Raw genomic sequence first — 19,389 nt, 5'->3', positions numbered from 1 at the left:
TTACTTTAATGCGAGTGGAAGTTCAGAGCTCTTCAGCTATGGAATCAGCAGAGCACTGGTGACTTTACGCACCATGTGCCTTAGCAGTTGAGTTGCTTTTGTTCCTAAATGCTTCCACCTCCTAATAATATCACTTACAGTTGGCAGTGGAATATACAGCAGGAATTAAATTTTAAGAACCATATTTTTGCAAAGGTGGCATCCATCACAGTATCACGCTTGAACTCACTGGGCCCTTCAGAACAATCCTTTTTATATCACAAACGTTTAAAAATGGATACTACATGGCTAGGAGCTTGACAGTATTCAATTGATGCAACAGGTCTGATTGCAACACCTGATTTCAATAATTAACAGGTGTGGCCAAATACTTTTTATCCATATAGTGTGCATCTTGTTTCAGGTTAAATGTGATATCACGATGGTGTGTTCCATTACTCATATCTTAGACCATCTCTAGCCTTCATGGACTTCCACTCTTACTGCACACCTGTCTGTGAGGGCTAGGTGCTGAGGCTTCACGGTGGAGAATGGGACTGAGCCAAACTGACTTTAGGGGGCAAAAATGATGTAAAACCAGGCAGTGTGCTCCCTGTACTGTAAAAAAGGGCAAAAAGCAGCAAAATTGTTCAAATGTGGCTAGAATGGTTTAAAAGTCGCAAAATAGGGTAAAACATGGGTTAAAGGTGGAAGAATCAAAAAAAAAGGAAAGGAGGGGAAAAACTTGGCCATAAGTGGTAAAATAGGTGGAAAATATTGTCCAAAAATTAGGAAAATGATAAGGAAAAGAAGTACCAAAAAATTGGCAAAAATTGGTTACATTTTGAAAAAAAATTGTAGCAACAACTGATGAAAAAACGTGCTCAAAACTAGCCCAAGTTAATAATTCCAACATTGAAACATTGTGTGAATTATTTTCTCCATGGAACATATTTGTTCAGAACCCAGATCCATGTAGTGCCCCTACAGGCCCACAAAGCTCCTGTTTTGTTGACTGCTGTTACTGTATCACTGTTGCATAGTTGTATGGCTTTGTGTGTGTGTTTATTTTAGATTGTTGTTGTTTTCCATGCTTAAATTTGATATCTTCTGGACTTTTTGAGTTTACATTAACTCTGATTTTGTGGCCAGTTTCTCACAGTGGAAACCTCTGCTGTCTTTTGGCCCTTTTTAACCTCATGAGAGTGAATTTACAATGGTGGCAATCCCCTTTTCTTCTAATTGGTCCATGTAACATTATTTCCTGTTACAGGTAAATTTAATTATTGCTGTGACTAACAATCCAACCACAAGGCCAGCAGACACAGCAGGCCTGTTTTTCTGTCAGACAGTGGTATAGTATGTCTGTCACTAATGGCTCAGGAATGTCACATTAGTCAGGGGCCACATGCATGACGCTGCGAACATTAAAAACGCTTTGAGGAGACCGATATGATATTACAAGCGCACACACATAGAAAATGAAAAAGAAAGGTGACAGGTCCAGTGATCTCATTGCCTCAGAGCAACAGGGTGATAGAGTGCCTCCTACACACTGAATACAATAAAAAAAATTTCCCCTTAGCAAGATGTCAGAGTTAAATTTCAAACCGGCCGCCACATATCTGTTTAAAGGCATGCTTTTTATAGGTATATATACAGAGGTTTAGTGAGAATATCACAATCTATCATCAAACTTAATGTACTGTATGTCTTCAACATATCTGAAGTTCTCTAACTCTGCTGTCACTGTCTGTGCCCGCGAAATCTGACAATGTCAACAGTTCAAGCAGGGTTCAAGCCCCTGATTCAGAGGCTGCGTAGGTGTTACTAAGCTAAATGACTCTCACTTCTCGCTTCAAAAACACCCAACAGAGGTGAGGGCCACAGAGACCAGACAAAAAGAAATTCCCCATAGATCAAAGTAAAAGCTTTTTATTCAGTATGTTTGTGTGCAGCAGTGGGTGTGCATTCTTTCTGCTGCTGTTTGCATTGAGCAAGCTAAGTCATGCAATCTGATCCCAAGCTTTTTGAGAGTCTTCTTGACTACCCCCTCCAAACATCCACCTCTCAACACCAAGAGCTATTGGAGGATACACGTTGTTACCTCACTAAGACATGCTGGCGTCAGTGTGTGCAGGTCAGGAGGGCAAAGGGAGACTGTAGACACATTGCTGCCATATGTGCACCCGGTATGTTCACTCTCAACTGGACTCTCATGTGCACGGCCTGCCTCGAAAAGTTCCTGTGAGGTGACCAGAGTTTGGGAGCAGATGGCTGCACTGAGTCTTGCTCTCCTGGGATTCATTTTAAGATATTCAAAGTATTCTGCAGGAATTGGGTCAGTGGGTTTTCATCAATATCCTAATTGCACTCCTTACCTTCATTTTTGATGCCATCATAATGGTTGGGGGATGTGGAATCGTACATAGTACAATTTGTAAGTGCAGTTCAGCATCACTTCCTGTTCTCCTGAGTGACCACACCCCTATTTAGGTGAAAACAAGCCCTCAGATTGAATGAAATACACTAGAAAACATAGGACTCAACATGATAGAATGCTATTACTTTGCATTTTTAACCTAACACTTCAGATAGACTGTTTCATATGTCCATTGCATGAATATTTTTCACATTCATCTGGATCCCTTCCGTAGAAGGCGTTTGGGAAGGGCAGGACTGGACAAATGTTCTGTCTGTCACGTTCAAGATGGGCCAATAAGAGCAACAAGACAAGATGAGGTAGTAGACGTTCGCAGCTTCACTGATAACCTGAGCAATACAGGCTAGCGCTGCCATAGTTTGAGCTGCAGAAGTTGTCAGTGGCTAAGATTTATGCTGAAACCAATTGGGAGACGTGTGAAAATATATTCTGTGCTAAGAGAAGCTTTCAGTTGGGGCTTTGCTCTTGTTTTAATAAAGAAATGTGGTTACAGTAAGTACAGATAAACCCTGACTACTGCCTTATTCTCCTCAAATCAATCTGATTGGTTTGGCACAAACATTGTATATTGAAGTTTTGCAGAATGGATTTGCCTGATGACAGACATGGAGTCTGGCAAATCCATCTGCGTTGGAAAGTTATTGCACTTCAAAAAAATCTTAACCATAATTGAGGATAGAGTTTTCATTCTTGAATGAAGGAGTTAGAAAAGAGCTTTTTGGAGTTAAGTGGTCAAATGTGTCAAATTAATTTGATCAACCAGATAGTAACATAAACACAAATGTAAAACACTTATTTAATGCACTATCAATTTAATTTGTTTAAATACACTAATGAAAATACTGACAATATTTAAACACTTGGGCTATGTTCACACCACAGTTAAAAATGTTCCGAAACCACTGCTCACCCCTTCTTCTCCCACCTGCAATCCCTGTCTCCAATCCCCCCTCTCCTATTCAGCATGTGCTCCCCACATTTGCCACGGCGTTTTTCAGCGCTGACAGCCGAGCAGGTGTGTGCAGGTGTTCCCCTATCACTCAACAGCACACAAAGCTGTCCCTGCTCCTCCTAAACCCACTCACACATACGCCGCTCTATCTTCCCATTCAGGATCTGTCAAGTCTGTCCTAATGAACTCATTTAGTTGATACAATGCCTGTTGAAATCATAATAAATCTAACAACACAAAGCAAGCACAAGAGGGGTTTTTCTTTTAAAAAACAAGACTTTATTTAGGCATGGCAGAAAAAGACACAGTGTTTCCCATTTGAAGCAAAAAAAAAGGTTAATAAAAGCTGTTTCTGAAAACAAATCTTGTACAAAAGATTTTAGTAAAGGTTTTTTGGTCAAGTTTAAGTGGTCCTTTAGTGCACAATGAGTGTGGCATGAGGAGGGTCACCTGTTGCCGAGGTCATGGCTTACACGTCAGTCAGCACCCTGCCTCCACAGCACACCATGCACAGACAGCTGTCTCAACACACACTTGCTCATACTGACACACGCATGCCATGTATGTATTGTATGGTGAGGAATGACATCCCCACATATACACACACCCTAGCAGCTGCAACATGGCCAGAGTCCCGGACCGGCCGGCACCGATGGGGTTTCCTGGGGATTATTTGCATGTCCAGCTGCCCCTAAACAACAAATACACACTTAACAAGATGCAGCAGGAAAAAAGGTGCTGCGGACACCAAGAAATGAATATAAGTACAGTCTTGAAATTTTAAGGCACTTAAGAAGTCTTTGCAGCCAGGACGCTCGTTTTCTGTCCCATCCAGTGTTCCTTTGGGTGTGTTTTGGCTCTAATGAGGAGGAGATTCGAACCAGTGAGCGGCTTAATCTGGCTCACAGCAGTAGTTCAAGGAATGTCAGTCTACGAGGCTGGGCAGCATCCAGACGTTGTGTGTTTGTGCAGCAGACTCATGCGGCTGAATGTCCGTGAGCAGGATCCACACTGGTACTTCTTCACTTCTGAATGGGTCTGCAGGTGAGCACGCAGGTTGGAGCGGTCAGCGAAGGCCCGGTTACAATGTTGGCATGCAAAAGGGCGCTCACCTGGGGTAAAGAAAATACTGATTAGAGGCAGGGAAACCACTCATTAGCAGGCCAAAAGGTTTGTCCTCTGGTCATTGTTTTTCAAAGGATTCAGAGATAACACTGCTGGAGCTGTAGTCTAACTTCATTAATGCAGATTGCCTTTTTGCATGCAGATGAGATAAGTTTTAGCCATGCTAAGCAATAACATTAGCTCTCATCAGGGGAGATCAATGAATATCAATGAGTACACAGTGCAACAGGGTGTTAGATTAACAAGTAAACAGAGTGATCAGTCTGACGCACAAATGTGAAAGCTGTTGTAAAAGCGTACCAGTGTGTGTGCGAATGTGTCCTCTGAGAAGCCATGGTCTGGAGAAGGCCTTGCCGCAGGTAGGGCACACACAAGGAAGAGTATGTGAGCGTATGTGCATTTTCAGAGCTCCCAGGCTTGTGTATTCCTTAGGGCAGTGTTTGCAGTGGAAGGCCGGGCGTGTTGAGACATCACTGGGCAGGGAAGGCGTCTGCTGCAGCGGAGCACAAAGGGAGTGCGGGTGCTGTAACATCTGATGGTGGGACAGTGCAGAGAGGCTGGTGTAGCTGTTGCTGCAGTGCATGCAGTGATAGAGGTGTTGGATGACATCCGGGCTGGGGGGATCTGAGGTACGCCCGCCGTCCTCCTCTTCCTCGCCACTGCTGCTGGAGGGGGAGCTGCTGAGATCCAGTGGGTGCAGCAGAGAAGGGGATAGGGACACTGGGGTGATCGGGGACAGAGATGCAGGAAGGGTGTCGGTGCTGCTGGAAAATGGGCTGGAAGAGTAGCAGGTCAGGGCTGAGCTGTTGTTCTGTGTTGGAAGTTCAGCCAGTGGAAAGCTTTCAGGGACAAAAGCTGGAGAAACAGAGGAGAGGAAGTCAGGTGTGGTGCCACTTTAATGGACTCATAATGTGGTTAAGCTCAAATCTTGTTTTCATTCTTGCTGTCTTGTTGCAGCCTGCATTTAAAACCAATTCAGCTGCTCTATTAGCACATGCTGCAGGTGGCCTTTTCTGTTCATGATGCAGCCCTGTCTGATGTAGCACATGGATCTGATCTGCACGTGATGTGACTCTGTTAACAGCTTATTTAATGACGGGCTAAGTGTGATGCATAAGTCACAAAGTAAGTATTAAGTAAGACACGTACCCGTTTGGCTTTCCAGCTGGTTTTCTCTGTAATATGGCTTCTTGTTTGAGTAATACTTCTTGACCAGGAATGACCGCGGCATGTTGAAGTTTGACTTTTATGTTGTGTTACAAAAAAGATCCAACGGTGGAGTTCGCGCTGATTCTGGAGAACTTTCTTCGAGCCGCTACTGTCACTGTTTGCGAAAAGTAGCTCCACCACCGAGGTTGTGTGTGTGTATCCTGCTGACTGCCCGCTAAGTTGCCTCCTCATATAGCAACTAGCAAGGAGAAGCAGCAGGGTGGGTGGGCACTTCCCCGCCCAGAGACACACCCCGTGCGCCAGGGCGCCACCAGGCAGCCCCATTCACCACAGGTGCCCAATGTGCCAAAAGCTGCTCTAAAGCCCAGGCGTAACTGTGCATTTCACGGCTCTAACTGTTCTATTGTTACCGCAGGGAAGCATTTAAGCATACAACCTGAGTAAATCACAGCACTATTAGAATAGAAATTCCACGAAAATGTAAATGCGCACAAGGATTTATAAACTCAAATGGTAAATGACACGCAAAATAAATGTTTTTCTGATACTTTTGACATTGCTTCTAACTCTTTTAGCAGTTCAGTTAACTATAAACTCCATTTTTTTTTTTTTTAAGATAATGCTGCAGAGGAGTGAGCGACACAAATTAAATAAGAAATACAAGATGGCGCACACTACACACAAAAATGTCTATACACAGTACAAAATATGATGGAGATCATGTTCCAAATAAAGAAAAAATCTTGTTAGCAATATGATATGACACATCTAAACCGGGTTGGATTATTCATTATCCCTCCTTCCTGCCATATAGGCCAAAGTGTCTGATTTTACGCATGCTCTTCTGTGCGCCCTGGAGCTTTTACGCACCCCGGTGATGACACATCTACAGGGAACTACCAAAGACAAGCGCTCTGTTCTCTTAGCAGCACAAAATACAATACACTTGGTTCACTTTTAAGTCCCATTCTCTCCACATCTCTGCGGGAAATAAGCGCGTGAAATAAAAGAGGCACTGTTCCACAGCTTGCTCACAGCGTGATCTGAGGTAAAATTAACCCGAGTTGTTAGGGACTATTTTGATGATTCGAACCCAGACAGGGTCCTAATAAATGTTGTGCCTTTAGGTGACAAGCAAGGAGGAAATCCACCATGATGATGCCCCCAGAGGAACGGGATTTAAACAATGCATTTTGTTTTTCTCTGAGTGAATCTGCGCAATGATCCTGGCTGTACACGTTCCACGCGTAAAAAGCACACTTTTAGCCTTAAATCTAGATAAGTACGATTTTTCAGTCTTTCTAAAGTTCTAAGATTGTAGGTTAACGTCTGATTTTTCACATTTGATATTGTCAGTGATTTTTAACTTTTGTTTTAGGTCTTATTTGACTGCATTTATCCTCATTTTACAGCTATTTGAACACGTGTATGCATTTGGATTACACTTCAGGTTTCTTTTCGTAAAAATGTGTTCGGACCACAATCCTCAAATGCAGCTTCAGACTTACTCTATGACAAGAGTAGCCATTTAAATCTTGTTTTAAACTTGCTCCACTGATGCACCCACCCTGCGAGTTTGAAAAATCAGGTGCCAGTCGTTACACTGGAATGTCTCAGTCCTCGGTGGGTCCTGTTTAAAATTTCAAAGAGTGTAAAAGCTCCACGGTGGCCGCTGATGGGGCTATATGCACCTGTCTAAAGGCGCCACTGTCACTGCATGCCCAAAAGTTCACACTTCGTTAGAGCGCTTGTTGACGCCGACGCCATGTAGACTGGGGGTCACGAGGGCAGGACGGTAGTAAAAACAAAAAGCAAATAGCAAAGACACACGAGAAAGTCATCTGAGGTGTGGATCTGGGTGTACAGATGGTGTTCAAGTGCTCATATTATACAGCAAAGATGGGTGCGGATTTGGCTGTTCAGTGACATTTATTCTAAATTCTGGTGTCTTTTTCCCACTAAAATTATGGCGAAGTGAAACACACACCTGACTTGACACAAACACACAGGTGGTTTTACAGTCAGGCAAGGGTTTGCCTGGGGCCTCTTGCTTCAAGGGGCTTCAAGTATAGTTATTAAGTTGTGCACCAAAATTGAGGTATAGGTCTATAATTACTTGCAATGATTAAGCCGTGTATTTCAAGCATGAATAAGGGGGGAATAGTGAATAAAATAGCACCAAAAAGGATTATCCGAAAAAGCCCTAACCCCTGCCTCAACAGCAAGATCCAAGGCCCGTACACAGCCCCAAAATATCCTTATATTAAGCAGTTATAGTGAGTTGATTCAAAGTTAAAATTGGGTGAATAAATAACCATGTTGCCAAAGAATGGAGTAGTTTGCTTTGATACTCCTCTAAGAGGCAATGAGTATGCTCTGTGGGATATTTGGTCACATTTGTGTTTGTTCTGTTATTGTATGGCTTTGCTACCTGAATATAGATGCTTCAACATATTATGTCACTTGCTGTGATTGTTTATACCTAAATGAGGATGGGCCTAATAATGGCCTTTGCCTGGGGCCTCTAGATAACTAAAACCAGCCCTGCACAAACACACACCATAGGCTGTAAGGGTGAAAACAGCTGATCACACACTGTTGAATTTGCTCTCCAGAGGAGAGTCTTCAGACAGTCTGTGTTACAACATGGTCAGAGTGACCTCATGACACAATGAGGACGTGAAGACATGAAAAGTTTGCAGTTCAGTCAGAACAGATGTCTCTTCTGCAGCCTCGGGGTTGAAGCGAGTCCATGTTCCCACAGAGGCTCAGAAGTGTCTGCTGGAAAACCTCGGGACTGAAAATAACACAAAAGACACATTTTTTATTCAGGGGTTTTAGTGCCCTTGATTGGCAGTGCAGTTTTACATTATGTTACTGAACATGCTACAGGCACAAGGGCTGAAATACATGCACATGTATAAACAAGATCTTATAGATAGAGGGGTGTCAAATAGCAGGGTTGCTGCAGTGTAAGGGCACCTGCCTTGAGCGTTGAGGGTTCTGTGCCTTTGTCCAGGGTGACTCAGCAGGATGAGTGAGCTGGCACTTGATTCGGTGACCCTCTAGTTCCAAACTCAAGTCCTTAATGACTGAGCTACAAATGCCTGCAAATACTTAAAATGTGGCAAAGTACAGCACTTCCTCTAAAGTGGTGGTTCTCACCCAGAAGTGAGTCGCAAATGTTAGCCTGACGAAAAGAATTGTGGCAAAAGTCTACAATAAACAGGGTCCTAAGTGGACTTAATATCCATTAATTTACTCAGTTTTCTGTTGTAACAAGTCCATAACAGTTGCTGTCTTAAAATTTTGACTTATTTATATTCTTGTCATGGGATTACAAAGTTTTCAATGATGGTTTTAATTTCTTATTATTTCTTAATTTCTCGTTGATAAACTAAGTTGACATGTTATCGTGGGAAAATGGAGTCAAATACAATATATACTTGTGGAAATGAGTGTGCCATTCCTCATAAATAGGAGGTGGTGTGTCCTGAGACATGTTATGTATCAATGCTCTGAGGTTTAGTGAATGTGGAAAAAAAAAACAAAAAAAAAAAAATCAAAGTTGTTTACATCCCATTAAAAAAGATTAAAATAAGATAAAATGCAGTCTTTGTGTCTCATTGCACTAACTTCCCATAATGTAATGTGAGAATAGAAAATTAGTCACTTTTAAAAAATTAGTCATATAAGTATCTTTTATTCGCCATGAAACAAGAAGTTTTTTCCAGTCTTGAAACACTTGTAGAGCCATAAATCTTAGCACAACATTTTTGAATGAGAAATGGAGAGATTCTTTATCAATTATGGAGCATTCTGCAAAATCCAAGGTGTTCTTCTGATGAAGAAAGCCCTCAGAGAGGGTTGATCTGATCCAAATTTAAGTAATTTTACAGTTTATAGATAGCTGACAAAAACATATTTTATTGCATGTAAACAAAACTCAAGTGAAGGCTGTGTGGCTCTTCCTGTTCAAACAAGTTCCTGTGTCCTAAACATACAGGGTACGCACAATTTCCCGAGACGAAAGAAAAAATGAGTTGGCAGAGATTTAGAAGTACATATAATTATAATTTCCACACAGCGATGTTGACATATTTTAAGCCACTCTGCAAACATTCATGGCTCTACCAGTGTTTTAAGACGCTTAAAAAACAACTTCCTGTTTCGTGGCGAACAACAGAATTGCTATGGCTTTGTTTTTGATGTGACTTGAGCTTAAGCTGACTTGAATCAACTGGCAGATGTAAAAAGGCAACAAAAACAACAACAAACATTTAGTTTTCATGTACATACATTCATAGGAAATAATTACAGTTTTTAAAGTTGGATATTTTTACCTTCCCCCAAAGGTAATAATTCCCTTTAAATGTAAGGAGTATTAGCTTCAGGTTATTGTTTTTTAAACATAATTTTGAGGTCAAATATATGCTTTTTTGCAACAGTACAACTGTACCTTTGTGTGTTTTATATCAAGTTATGTCATGCCACTTTGAAGATGGTGGCTGCTGATTGTTCTGTACTCCAGTGGCCTTTCATATGTTTAAGAAGAAGCCTCCTCCCTAACACCTATTGTGAGTGTACAAATGCTTCTGCTGCAGTGACAAGTACACAGGTACAGCTGAAAGCTGTGTTTTACATTTAAAAACCCCTCAGTGATGGCCTGTGAACAATCAGGTTCATTGTTGGCATTCGGTCAGTCAGTTCATTCAGTCCCCATCCAACGATCACTTTGAGTGCATTTACATTTGATGTTCAAGCAGGTTGTTTTTCCAGGATAACCAGACAACAACAGAAAAGAACAAACAAGTTGGGTCAGGTTCTCTAAGATGATAAAAGAAGACAGGAGATCCCCCGACTCTTGGATGTGGCGATGTAAAGACACTGATTAAATGTGAATAAGCTCAGATGAGTGTGTGAAGGATCCGCCTGGACATCGAGGCCTTTGAACCAGTCTAACATCTACTTACATTTTAGAGGCTAAAATGACCACTTCTGTCTATGACTCTCTGTAATGTGTGATGGCCCTCAGGTTCAGAGGTCCATAAGCTCAGCAGGAGAGAGATAAGATTATCCCACTGGAATGCAGGACTGGTCATATGGACACACTCCCCCACAACACATGCTCTGTAGTTTACACAAACTTTGGAACACAATCACACACGTTAGAGTGAGAGTCAGATCTTTGGTTTAATGTCAAGTGGTGTATGTAACTCGCTGTGCAACATGCATCCCATTTTAGACTGACTGTATTGGTAGGCTCTAATCCAGATTGTGCAAAACAGCATACCTAATTTAAAGTCAGGACTAGTCTGCAGGTTAAAATGGGCAAAATGTTCAAAAGTGTCATGGATATTCAACAGTCTTTTTTTCTGAGCATGTCTTTATGGTGGCACCCCATGTTGTTGACCTGAGTGGCTCTTATCTGCAGTTCGCTTTAACTGTAGTTAACTGTTTCCAAAGCAAATTTTGTAAAGAAAAAAGAAAAGAATGTGTAGCAACAAAATTTGAATTTTCAGGAATACTCCATTTCTTTAGAGAAGACAAATAGATATATCAATACCACATTGACCGTGTGTAGCAAAATTCTCATGAATAAGAAATCTTCATGCTTTGAAATTTCTCATTCATCCTTCCATATATCCTTTCCTCCATGTACATTTGAAGACATTACATTCCAGCTTCCCGTAATCATTTCTACTGTTAGATTTTTTTAGATAATTGCCTTGAATGTCCATTCAGTTGAAGTCACTTGCTTGAAAAGTTGAATAATTTGCTGTGAAATTTTCAAAATTTTTTTTCATAAAAATTTTTGGTGTATGTTTGCATTGAGTATTGAGCATTGTGGGAATTTTTTTTTGGGGGGGGGGCTTGCTTTGAAATTTGTCATTTTTCATGCAATTCTTTGGATGTGTTGGGGAGTTTGCTTGGAGATTTTTCAGGCATTTTCATGGAAGTTTGGGAAATTTACTTAAAATTCAGGGAATGGGTGAGAAATTGGAGGGAATTTGCTTTAACATTTTTAGAGATTTTATTTTCTTTTTAGAAATTTGATCAGGCATGGGGGAAGAATTTTACATTTTCAAGAATTCTCAGAAATTTAAGGGGATTTTTTTTGGGGGGGGGGGGGGGTTCTGTAATTTTAATGGAATTTTGGGGATCAAATGTGCATTTTTAGAAATTTGATAAGTAATTTAAGGTGAAATTTGCTTTACAATTTTTGGAGAATTTTCTTAAAAATGGAAATTTGTTTGGAATTTTTAGGTATTTTCATGGAAAATTGGGAAATGTATTTGTACATTTTGGGGATTTTTTTGGGGGGGGTATTAAAATTTTCAAAACTGTTCAAGATAATTTAAGAGAATTTGTTTGGATGTTTGGGGGATTTTCTGTCAGTTCAAAGGAAATTTTGGGAAGTGTATGTACATTTTTGGGAATATGATCAGATATTTAAGGGGAAATTTGCTTTGAAATTTGAGGGAGTTTTTTTGAAGTTTTTTTTTGAGTTTTTGCAGGATTTGTTTTATTGGAATTATGAGGCTTTATGTTAAAGTTTCACTTAATCATTTGGGGAATATTGCAAGAACTTTCGGGGTATTTTTATGGGATACTTTGAAAAACATTTAAGAATTTTCACTGAATTTTTTTTTTTTTTTTTCTTTCATTTTGTTCATGCTTGGCCTCAGCAAGTCTTTTTGGTCTATCATCAAAAAATACTCCACTATACCTCCATATAATCATTTCTTACTGGATGGCTAGGCTCAGGTCACTGGAGGATATTACTTATATTGCTCATTACATTGAGGGTTACAAGTGGCTGCAGCCAATCCTAACTGCAACTGGGCAAGAAGTGTGGTGCATCCTGGACCGGTTGCCAGTCAATCGCAGGGCTGACATTTAGCAATATTGTACAGGATCACACCTATGGGCAATTTAGTGTTGCTGATTTGACTAAGCAGGCATGCCTTTGGTCTGTGGGAGGAAACTTTTTGCTGTAAACACTGCACCATCATGCTGAATTTCAAACTTTACTTATGGAGAATTGACCTAGAATTATCAGCACAGTGTATTTCTTGCTCTAGTTTGTTATTGGATTTTCCCACTGTCTGTGATATTTTGACTGAATTTTTCTTTCTGCATTTGTACATGACTGCAATTAATAGTCTTGAATGCGCACGTAGTAGAAACCTGTTTTATCACCAGATTATCAACAAAACATGATTATATTTGGTTAGAGCACCGGCTGCTGCATGGCGGCCTCATTAACCATCGGACAAAGACACTGACAGAGTTACATGTGAGCAAACATATATGACCGACCATTTCCATATGGAAACCGACCATTTCCATGCAGTGTATATCTGTATATAAACATAGTATACTTTTTTCTTGTTTCTTTTACTCTGTGCTTTTTCTTTCATTTGAACACATTCTTACACCTACAATCTCGTAGAAAAGCAGGTAGAGTCGGAATTTGGCCAGATGCCTGTTAGTGTTTACGTCTGCTCTAGTCTTATCTGGACAACATGCAGACTCCTCACTTTAACTGCAGGGACTCTTTGATGTAATATATGACACTGCTGAAGGTCATGTGATGGTCAGTTGTTGATGTTCTTAGGGGGATGGACATTGTGGAGACGGCATCATAAGGAATTAGAAAATGTCCTAAACTTAGAAATGTATATACATATTTTAAGCCTTGTGCTGTTTTAAAGTCTTTCCCTCATTTTTTCTTGTGGTTTTTGTGAATGAGTTACACCCTTATTAATTCTTATTAATTCGTGTTCACGCTACTGTAAAATTTCAAATGTGCAGGTTTTTAAAAGGTTTTAAAAATTCTGATGTACTTTTTGAAACAACTCAATTTTGAGCAATGCATTCTCCATCTTCTATTTGAAATTAAATTGAATTTTATGCTTGGCATGATCAATATAACTAATTATAATTTGTATAATAATAAATCTAATAGATTTCACATGAACAGATTCTTTAAAAATGGCATTTTAATTTTGAGAAATTCCAATGAGAATAACTTAGGCATGTTTTTTTGGTTGAAATCTTTGAAATATAAACGGTGTTATTAAAATTGATCATTTCAAAGTTTGTAAAATCATCAAAAAACTTTTGTTCCTGAATTTGCAAGTTCTTAAAAGTCAGGGTGGCACCCATTGGAATCATGGGACTTCAATTTTAAAATGAAGTGATGAAAAAGTCTGTTGTGTATAATTCTCTACCTTGTCAATCCTGACCACCTCACTGTCCTTTAAGCATCTTCCTTTTTTTTTTTTTTGTGGTTGTTGTTATTATTGTATTGTCACAAATGATATTTATAACAAACATAATTAAAAAATAATAATAATAAAGGCAACATAAACTACATAGCTAAGGTAGGTAAAACAAGCTACCATCCATGTAGCTAAACATCTAATGAGGGTCTATACATAATTAAACCTGGATTAGACACATTTTTATGAAGTCTGACTTTGTCTGTAATATTTACAATGTGGTTGATTCATGAATTTAACAGCTAAATTTTGTTTATGAATAAAGTTTAATGAAAAAATTTAATGATCAACAAATAATAATAACAATAATGACTTCATCTGACACTCAAAGCCAAGTGAAACAGTTTATAGCTCCTTTCCAAGTGAAGATAAAAACATTTATTTTCAGTCACAGACATGCAGGTACTCTTTACATGCCTTGTAGTATAACCAAGGTAAAACTGATTAAACCTTATTTTACCATGACAATTGTAATTTTTTTAAAGAAAATATGTCTTCACTTTTTAACAAGAGCAAAAGTAATGACTTGTGTTGAAGTATTTTCCTGTTTATGTGAAATTTTTTGCAAATGTGAGGAGGTGCAACCAGTTTTAGGTGGTGCAACTGCAAAAAGTGTCAATATCTGAAATAAATAATATGAATTAAAACTCAGAATATTTACTTTATCTCTAATAAGGTAAAAGAGGTATCACATATTTTTTCACAAAAATCATTCATTACAATTTTACTTAGGTGAGTGGGTACTCTTCATGTCGGTGGTACATCCAAGGTGAAACAGCAAAAATGTCATTTTACCATAAAATTCTTTATTTTATTTTAAAGATATAAGTATCCATTTTCTAGCTAGCAAAAAGTAAAACATTTGTCAAAATATTTACCAATTTAATTTCAAATTAGTTGTAAATGTAAGGTGTTGCAACTGCAATGATTAAAACCTTATATGTCATTGACCCAAAAATAGAATTTTCAGTGCCACAACAACCAAACCTTGTGTTTTTAACATGGTGTATTGCTGGTTGGACAAAAAGGCAAATGAAAGGAATATCTGAAAAATATTGTTTCTATATTTTATAGAGAAAGTCATATAAGTTGACTGAATTTGTTCAAAGTGTTTCTGTTCAAATAAAACACCAGTTTACTGATGCTATGCCTTTGAACTCTAGGGATTTTTTCCTTTTTAATTTCAACGTTAATCCTAACCCTCCAGCTGGCAGCTTTAGAAACAGATAAGGAAGTGACGCCACCTGCTGTTCACAGTTGAAATGGCCTAGAGGAACAATTCTCTGAGTAACCAGTGGGGGGCGTTCAAAGACCAGTGATGAACATGTCTAATGGCGTTTCCATGTCAGTGGTTAAACCAACCATTGCTTACAATACAGACAGCTTAACAGAAAATGTGCAAAGGTGACACTTTGATCAGAACTGCTTTGTAAATAGTTGTCAGTCACAAAATTAAAATCAGACACTCTGATTCACACTGAGTCTGTGCTGTTTTAATATGTTTTCAACCAGATCAGATCATGGTTTTGGCTACTGTGTATGTTTCTTGTTCCCCCTTCTGGTGGTTTTAAAATCATCACTACAGACTGACTGACTTTCTGCCACAGCTGTAGATTTAAATACCAGCCAACATTATGTGTAAACATGCACCATTGTGAGTAGAACATTTTTATTTTGACACTCTTAAATGTTTTTAATCCAAGAAGCCACAATCATTAAAGCATTTTAACACAAATAAATTAAAAAGGCATACAGAATGGTCTGGATTATCACCCTACAACTCTGTAAAGCCTATTTAAACAAATAAATCCCTGGCAACACTTCCAGATCCCTGCTGCTTTGATTATGTTTTCATGGAAAATGTCTTAAAACATACAAAATTAGAAAAAATAATATGAATTGTTATTTGTATATTACATTGCAGTCTACGTGATTGGCCAGGTATGCTTTAGGACACCTTTTCCCAAACCTGCTGGGGCCTAAAAGGAAACCTGAAAATCTTCTGGGGCCCACCAAAACCCTGCATTCTTTCTTTCTTATGATATAAATGTGTATATTTGATTCTTGGACTTAAAAGGCTTTTTAAAAATCATTTTAAAGATGAATTTAATGTTTGAAATTAAGTTCCTGGTTTTATTTATTGCAACTAATCCCTCATGGCCCACCTGCAGTACCTTTGGGGCCCTTCGGTTGTCTCAAGCCTACATTTTTGGAAGCGCTGCTTTAGGAATTTGATTGGTAAACTATGCAAAGAACAAACATTATAACAGTTAAAATATAAACAATATGTACAAGATTGTGTAAAACAGAGGTGCAGTCACAAGCAATGCAAAAGGTAACTCAAAAAACATAATAGCCCATGCAAGAAGGAAACTAATGTGTTAAATCTGATGTGTTTGTACTGTTTTTTTTTTCGTTTTTCCCCATTATTTCAGCGTTTTTAGTTAAGCAGTTCCATGAATTACAATGTTTTTATTATTTATTTTATTTTTATTTGGATTTGGATTTGAGATTCCTAAAGTATTTGTAACAAATGACGTGAACAGATAAAATACCGAAAAAATTAAATTTCAGCGACAAATACATTCGACGTTATGAATTATTTAAAAAAGACACAACCCTACCCTTCACTTCCATCATGCTTTGAAAATCAGGAAAGCAACCAAAGACGGAAAACAGTGGAGATGCCGGGGATTGAACCCGGGGCCTCATACATGCAAAGCATGCGCTCTACCACTGAGCTACATCCCCTACTGGACGTTAATGCGAAATACACAGTATTTACAGTTGGTAAAACCGCTGAGTGAACGCCTGTAAAAGGATATGGGAGCTGAGAAGGATAATTTTGGTTCTGCCTTGGGCCATGTTATGTAATCTCAGACCACAACTTAACCATGGTTTGAACCCTCCAGAGAGACCTCCGGACCGTCATTTGTCTTTGTGTGGCCGATGTGCGCGTGAGTGACATACTGAAGATTTATGTTCAAGTCAAAATTTTGGTCATGATTAGGACTCAACCACAGGACTCAACATAGATACACGTGTGCAAGCCTACGCAAGAACTACACTTTAGTGAATAAAAAACAAAATAAAACAGTTGCAAAATTTTCACAAGTAGCTCCGTTCTATAAAATTAGGGAAGAAATCCAAAGGTAAATTAATTAAGAACAATTTATTTATTTATTTATTTTATTATTATTATTATTATTATTATTTTACATTTCCACAACAACTTAATGGCTATATGTTTCCCATAACTTCTCTAATATATATTTTAATGTATTCATTTATTTGATTTAGTTAGTTAGTTCTTTTTAAAAATTATTTTTATTTAGTTTTTTATTTATTTGAAATTTAGCAGCTCACATCCTCCATAGGCTATATGTGATGACAGTTGAGAGGGATATTTTTGGTTGGCTGAGGTCAGGTTATGTAATTTTAGAACATATCTTCAACCTGGTTTCAACCCCTGACCTGGACTTGTGGTACATATTTTTCTAAATGTGTGTCCCTGTTTGTGCAGGCCGTGTGTGTGTTTAAGTTGGCTAACTGAAGAACTGATATAATTGAATTGATTTTCCTTTAATAAAAGAGTATCTAGGTACTCTAAAGATACAGAGACTAAGTGCTGTTTTATTGTAGTGTTTTATAAGCTGGAGAACTAAATGATGTTGGGGTTGATGAATGGAAAAGTAACTGGTGTATTTATTTGCAAAATTATATTTGGTTTAGTCCTTGACCGGTGCTTTTTATAGCCTGTAGGTCATGTTTTGGTTTCAGCTAGAGGTCACATCTGAGCAAGAGGCTCATCTTCTTCCCATGCTAACTTGGGGGTGACGGATTATTTGGTCTGGATGGAGACATGAATGTCAGTGACATTATCCTACAACACAATTTTTCTGACATAAGCTTGGTCTGACACAACACAAGTGGCCAAATTCAGTGCTTTGTCATCATCAAGGTACCCTAATTGTTTGGAGATTTTAAAATAGCCCTCCTGTTATGTTTCAGCTTCCAGTTAGAGCGTAAATGAGGAGCTGTCAACCCCCTCTGGAGAGCACAGCCTGTCCTCACTCATGCGGTGTTTATCAGCACACTCCTGCCAAGGACACCACTTCCAGGCCCCTGTTTGCTTAAGCCTTGTAGGGACAGACTCAGGGGATGCACGCATGGCATGAGAGCTTTAGGAGGGGTGAAGAAGGAAATGGGAAAGAAGAGAGAAGAGACGGACTAACACCTCCCCAGCATCTCCGATCAGTCTGCAAAATAATACACACCTGCCTGAAGAGAGGGGGCTGGACTCTGGTCGATGTCTGCCATTATTCCTGTTGTTGTTTGGGTTTGGATGGATGACAGGAACCTGCTATGTTGAGCCAGTGCTGAGTAAGGAATAGTGGTCAGACAAGTGTTATGTCTGTGGTTGGAAGCTTGTCCTGTGACTGTCAAACACTGTTGATATCGCCATGCACAGACTGGCAGCTTAAAATATGACATGCAGAAAAAAATCCTTTATCTAAGAGAGCAGGCCTCCAAATGTCACAGTTGGCAAACCCAGTAGAGAAAGTACCAAACTTAAATGTGCTAATGAGAAGACACTCATTTTGGAGAAAATTAAAGATTATTGCATTCTAAATTATTTTCAGTACATTCCAACTACAATGTTGGTGGCCTCTCTCGCTAGTCTCCTTCTTGTGTGGTCACTCAGTTTGTATGGAATGATCTAGGCAGGTTTACACATGTGCCATATTCCTTACATTTCTTGATGATGGATTTAACTGAACTCAGAAATGTTCAGTGCCTTTGATTTTTTTTTTGTATCCATCCTCTGACTTCTGCTTTTCAATAACATTTTCTTTGAGTTGCATGGAGTGTTCTTTTGTCTTCATGGTGTAATGATAGTCAGGAGTACTGGACCTTCAAGGCAGTCACTCTAAAGGGGTGGGATATTTATACAGTCACTTATTTTTCATTACATATTTTTGTTTGATTGACATTACTTTGTAGAAATTTGTTTTCACTTAGACATTAAAGAGGTTCTTTTTTGATGTTTTTGTCAAAAAATAAAAGCCACATTATATTGGCTGCAATGAGAGTTATAACATCAAAAAAGGGTAAAACATCCAAGGGGTGAATACCTTCTATGAGCACTGTAGGTGTACTTTAATATAACACAAAAGTTAAGTTGTTGACTGTATTTTGTTAATTTCTGTGAGGGTCTCTGACGAGCATTTCCACAAGTTAACAAAATGAGCAAAACCCCCCTCGGACAAAACATCAGGTGCAATAAATTTTGCAACAGCTGCATGAACCGACTTTTGAACTTTAGCAACACATTATTTTTCCACACTCCCATGGGAGGTTTACAAATCATGTTAGTTTTTGTGTTCAAGCTTGGCTCTGCCTTCTGCTGTTGCGCTATCAAAGAGTAGACT

At 38.9% G+C, this 19,389-nt stretch overlaps 1 protein-coding gene and 1 non-coding gene across 2 annotated transcripts; both read right to left on the bottom strand.

Moving 5' to 3' along the window:
- Positions 1–3,636: 3,636 nt before the first annotated feature.
- Positions 3,637–18,480, bottom strand: snai1b (snail family zinc finger 1b). Its single transcript, XM_041798802.1, has 4 exons — positions 18,235–18,480; positions 5,649–8,466; positions 4,800–5,354; positions 3,637–4,486 (listed from the first exon to the last, which is right to left on the bottom strand). The coding sequence occupies exons 2-4, from the start codon at positions 5,728–5,730 to the stop codon at positions 4,305–4,307; spliced, it is 819 nt and encodes a 272-aa protein (XP_041654736.1). The 5' UTR covers positions 5,731–8,466; positions 18,235–18,480; the 3' UTR covers positions 3,637–4,304.
- Positions 16,637–16,708, bottom strand: trnaa-ugc. The gene has a single exon. It is a non-coding gene; the product is annotated as a tRNA-Ala (tRNA).
- Positions 18,481–19,389: the final 909 nt, after the last annotated feature.

The sequence above is a fragment of the Cheilinus undulatus genome, linkage group 11 (genome assembly GCF_018320785.1).
Source record: "Cheilinus undulatus linkage group 11, ASM1832078v1, whole genome shotgun sequence".
In the NCBI taxonomy this organism is placed as follows: Eukaryota; Metazoa; Chordata; class Actinopteri; order Labriformes; family Labridae; genus Cheilinus; species Cheilinus undulatus.
Note: the sequence above shows the minus strand (reverse complement) of the source record. Positions and strands in the feature narration are given on the sequence as shown.